Here is a 5,754-nt window from a genome sequence, read left to right on the forward strand (position 1 = left end):
ACAGGGTCTTCTTCTGGGGCTTGGAAATATGGCGAGAACGCAGGTCGACGTGGAAGGGGGCGTGAACACAACACAGACTGCGACTGTGATTGGTTAGACGTTTGACTGGCAGCGGGATATGCCCCGCCTCCAAAGTCTATGAGCGTGGCTGGCCACGGGGGGGAGACAAGGAACAATAGCCTGGGACTGCACGAGGGGGGCGGGGGGAGGGAAGGTACAATAGCCTGAGCCTGCAAGGAGGTCGGGGGGGGGGGGGGCAAGGGACCATAGCCAGAGACTACACAGGGGGGGACAGGGACAGGGAACCATAGCCAGGGACTACACGGGGGGAGGGGGAGAAGGTACAATAGCCTGTGACTACAAGGGGGTGGGGGGAAGAACAAGGGACCATAGCCAGGGACTACACGGGGGGACAAGGGACCTTAGCCAGGGACTATACAAGGGGGACAAGGGACCATAGCTTGGGACTATACAAGGGGGACAAGGGACCATAGCCAGGGACTATACAGGGGGACAAGGGACCATAGCCAGGGACTATACAGGGGAACAAGGAACCATAGCCAGGGACTACAAGGGGGGAGGGGGAGAAGGTACAATAGCCTGGGACTACAAGGGACCATAGCCAGGGACTATACGGGGGGGTAGAAGGGACCATAACCAGGGACTACACGGGGGGACAAGGGACCATAGCTTGGGACTATACAAGGGGGACAAGGGACCATAGCCAGGGACTATAAGGGGGGGACAAGGAACCATAGCCAGGGACTACAAGGGGGGAGGGGGCGAAGGTACAATAGCCTGGGACTACAAGTGGCTGGGGGGAAGGACAAGGGACCATAGCCAGGGACTATACGGGGGGGTACAAGGGACCATAACCAGGGACTACACGGGGGGACAAGGGACCATAGCTTGGGACTATACAAGGGGGACAAGGGACCATAGCCAGGGACTATACGGGGGGACAAGGAACCATAGCCTGGGACTATACAGGGGGGGAACAAGGGACCATAGCCAGGGACTATACGGGGGGACAAGGAACCATAGCCAGGGACTACAAGGGGGGGAACAGGACAAGGGACCATAGCCTGGGACTATACAGGGGGGGGACAAGGGACCATGGCCAGGGACTACACGGAGAATGGAGAGGGGGGGGGAAGGGACCATAGTCAGGGACTACATGGGGGGGAGACAAGCGGGGGGGGGGGGGGGGGGACAAGGGACCATAGCCACAGAGGGGGAGGGGGACAAGGGACCATAGCCAGGGACCACACGGGGGGGGGGGGGGACAAGGAACCATAGCCAGGGACTACAAGGGAAGAGGACCATAGTCAGGGACTACACACCTCCTCGCCGGGTTATTCCGGTTCCGGTGACCATGGATGAAGTGCTGGCTGTCCAGAGTTAGGACCCGAGGTGGACCGCTCGCCTGTGCATCGGTTAGGGACATCTCTGCGCTGCTCGGGATGGTCTCCTGCGGGTCTCCTGCTGGCCCCACTATGGACTGGACTCTCACTACTATGTTAGATCCACTATGGACTGGACTCTCACTACTATGTTAGATCCACAAAGGATTGTTCTTTCACAATATTATGTCACTCGACATCCATTGCTTTCGGTCTCCCCTAGAGAGGGGGGGGGGTTACCCACATATGCGGTCCTCTCCAAGGTTTCTCATAGTCATTCACATCGACGTCCCTTATGTGGGCTCTGTACCGAGGATGTCATTGTGGCTTGTGCAACCCTTTGAGACTTTTGTGATTTCGGGCTATATAAATAAACATTGATTGATTGATTGATACACGGGGAGGGGACCATAGACAGGGACTACACGGGGAGGGGACAAGGGACTATAGCCAGGGCCTACAAGGGAAGGGGACCATAGACAGGGACTACACAGGGAGGGGGTTGGGGGGTGGACCATAACCATAGTCTGAACTACAGAAAATGTAAGTTACCTTTGACTATGAATATCAAAATCATTTAAAATGTTATAAACATTACACAATATTTATTTACAAAGCTGTTGTTGTCATTACATTAAATATGAAAAAGCTGCATAGATAAATCTGAATAAAATGAGGCAGAGAAATAAAATATATACAATAAATACATTTAAATAAGTGCTTCTCGCAACTGTCTATCAGCTGTATCAACTGTCTATCAGCTGTCTATCAACGGTTTATCAACTGTCTATCAGCTGTATCAACTGTCTATCAACTGTCTATCAACTGTCTACCAGCTGTCTATCAACTTTATCAACTGTCTACCAGCTGTCTGTCAGCTGTCTATCAACTGTATCAACTGTCTATCAACTGTCTACCAGCTGTCTATCAACTGTCTATCAGCTGTATCAACTGTCTATCAGCTGTCTATCAACTGTCTACCAGCTGTCTATCAACTTTATCAACTGTCTACCAGCTGTCTATCAACTGTATCAACTGTCTACCAGCTGTCTATCAACTGTCTACCAGCTGTCTATCAACTGTATCAACTGTCTACCAGCTGTCTATCAACTGTCTACCAGCTGTCTATCAACTGTATCAACTGTCTATCAACTGTCTATCAACTATCTACCAGCTGTCTATCAACTGTATATCAATTGTCTATCAGCTGTCTATGAACTGTCTACCAGCTGTCTATCAACTGTATCAACTGTCTACCAGCTGTCTATCAACTGTCTACCAGCTGTCTATGAACTGTATCAACTGTCTACCAGCTGTCTATCAACTGTCTACCAGCTGTCTATCAACTGTATCAACTGTCTATCAACTGTCTATCAACTGTCTACCAGCTGTCTATCAACTGTATCAACTGTCTACCAGCTGTCTATCAACTGTCTACCAGCTGTCTATCAACTGTCTACCAGCTGTCTATCAACTGTCTATCAGCTGTCTATCAACTGTATCAACTGTCTACCAGCTGTCTATCAACTGTATCAACTGTCTACCAGCTGTCTATCAACTGTATCAACTGTCTACCAGCTGTCTATATCAACTGTCTACCAGCTGTCTACCAGCTGTCTATCAGCTGTCTATCAACTGTCTACCAGCTGTCTATCAACTTTATCAACTGTCTACCAGCTGTCTATCAACTGTATCAACTGTCTACCAGCTGTCTATCAACTGTCTACCAGCTGTCTATCAACTGTATCAACTGTCTACCAGCTGTCTATCAACTGTATCAACTGTCTACCAGCTGTCTATCAACTGTATCAACTGTCTATCAACTGTCTATCAACTATCTACCAGCTGTCTATCAACTGTATATCAATTGTCTATCAGCTGTCTATGAACTGTCTACCAGCTGTCTATCAACTGTATCAACTGTCTACCAGCTGTCTATCAACTGTCTACCAGCTGTCTATGAACTGTATCAACTGTCTACCAGCTGTCTATCAACTGTCTACCAGCTGTCTATCAACTGTATCAACTGTCTATCAACTGTCTATCAACTGTCTACCAGCTGTCTATCAACTGTATCAACTGTCTACCAGCTGTCTATCAACTGTCTACCAGCTGTCTATCAACTGTCTACCAGCTGTCTATCAACTGTCTATCAGCTGTCTATCAACTGTATCAACTGTCTACCAGCTGTCTATCAACTGTATCAACTGTCTACCAGCTGAATATCAACTGTATCAACTGTCTACCAGCTGTCTATATCAACTGTCTACCAGCTGTCTACCAGCTGTCTATCAGCTGTCTATCAACTGTCTACCAGCTGTCTATCAACTGTCTACCAGCTGTCTATGAACTGTATCAACTGTCTACCAGCTGTCTATCAACTGTCTACCAGCTGTCTATCAACTGTCTATCAACTGTCTACCAGCTGTCTATCAACTGTATCAACTGTCTACCAGCTGTCTATCAACTGTCTACCAGCTGTCTATCAGCTGTCTATCAACTGTATCAACTGTCTATCAACTGTATCAACTGTCTACCAGCTGTCTATCAACTGTCCACCAGCTGTCTATCAACTGTATCAACGGTCTACCAGCTGTCTATATCAACTGTCTACCAGCTGTCTACCAGCTGTCTATCAACTGTATCAACTGTCTACCAGCTGTCTATCAACTGTATCAACTGTCTACCAGCTGTCTATCAACTGTCTACCAGCTGTCTATCAACTATCAACTGTCTACCAGCTGTCTGTCAGCTGTCTATGAACTGTATCAACTGTCTATCAACTGTATCAACTGTCTACCAGCTGTCTGTCAGCTGTCTATCAACTGTATCAACTGTCTACCAGCTGTCTATCAACTGTATCAACTGTCTATCAGCTGTCTTAACCGTATCAACTGTCTACCAGCTGTCTATCAACTGTATCAACTGTCTATCAACTGTATCAACTGTCTACCAGCTGTCTATCAACTATCAACTGTCTACCAGCTGTCTGTCAGCTGTCTATGAACTGTATCAACTGTCTACCAGCTGTCTATCAACTGTATCAACTGTCTACCAGCTGTCTATCAACCGTATCAACTGTCTACCAGCTGTCTATCAACTGTATCAGCTGTCAACTGTATCAACTGTCTACCAGCTGTCTATCAACTGTATCAACTGTCTACCAGCTGTCTATCAACTGTCTATCAACTATCAACTGTCTACCAACTGTCTGTCAGCTGTCTATGAACTGTATCAACTGTCTACCAGCTGTCTATCAACTGTCTACCAGCTGTCTGTCAGCTGTCTATCAACTGTATCAACTGTCTACCAGCTGTCTATCAACCGTATCAACTGTCTACCAGCTGTCTGTCAACTGTATCAGCTGTCTATCAACTGTATCAACTGTCTGTCAGCTGTCTTATCAACTGTCTATCAACTGTATCAGTTGTCTATCAGCTGTCTATCAACTGTATCAACTATCAACTGTCTACCAGCTGTCTATCAACTGTCTATCAGCTGTCTTATCAACTGTCTATCAACTGTATCAGTTGTCTATCAACTGTATCAGTTGTCTATCAGCTGTCTATCAACTGTATCAGCTGTCTATCAACTGTATCAACTGTCTATCAACTGTCTATCCGGCAGAATTTATGCAGAGCTGGCAACAAGCTAGCTGAAATGTGATTGGATAAAAGCTCTAACAAGCAACACTGGAGCCTGATAAGACATGAAGAGAATATGATGAATACTTTATGGAAAGTAGATTAAAATGAATGTTTAATCATCTATGATGATGATTTATGTTACCACTGATCAATCGGTTAGGTGAATCTGCTCAATTCAAGTTCACAGAGTTGGAGTGACCAACATGGAGTTAGCCATGTTGCAAAGCTATGCAGGCCTGATGAAAAAAGCGGAAGGAAGTAAATGTTGAGTAAGTGGAATTTACCCATTCCCATGGTCTCGTGCACAGACTCATGACAACATTGAGTGTTAGTCTGCAGACATGGTGTCTTTGTTTTGGCTTTCTCTCATCCTCACCTGCCAGCCACCACAAGGTAAGTGGTTTTCTTCTGCGGACTCAAGTCTTCAGTACTTGACTTTGCCCGTCTGTTCCTTCAGGTGCGGCACAGCTCCAAAGCTGCCTATCACAAGCCAGCGATGTGATTTCCCGGGCGATTGGACAAGACGCCGAGATCTGGTGCAGGGTCCACCCCAACTGCTCCACCAAGGGCCTGCATCACCAGTGGTTCGCTTTCAAACGCGATAGTCATTTTCCTCTCTACCCGGACAAACAGCCTCACAAGTACAGCCTCCAAGGAGCAACTTTACAAATAATGTCCCTCCACGCCAACGACAGCGGGATTTA

General features: G+C 47.2%; 1 protein-coding gene across 1 annotated transcript in view; it reads left to right on the forward strand.

Moving 5' to 3' along the window:
* Nucleotides 1-5,359: 5,359 nt before the first annotated feature.
* LOC133615114 (uncharacterized) overlaps nt 5,360-5,754 on the forward strand; it is a 4,194-nt gene continuing 3,799 nt past the window's right edge. The window contains exons 1-2 of the mRNA XM_061973469.2: nt 5,360-5,443; nt 5,508-5,754. The exon at nt 5,508-5,754 is cut by the window's right edge and continues 83 nt beyond it. Coding sequence (XP_061829453.1) covers nt 5,392-5,443; nt 5,508-5,754 — 299 coding nt within the window. The 5' untranslated portion in view covers nt 5,360-5,391. The remainder of the gene's footprint in view (nt 5,444-5,507) is intronic.

The sequence above is a fragment of the Nerophis lumbriciformis genome, linkage group LG22, assembly GCF_033978685.3.
Source record: "Nerophis lumbriciformis linkage group LG22, RoL_Nlum_v2.1, whole genome shotgun sequence".
NCBI lineage: Eukaryota > Metazoa > Chordata > Actinopteri > Syngnathiformes > Syngnathidae > Nerophis > Nerophis lumbriciformis.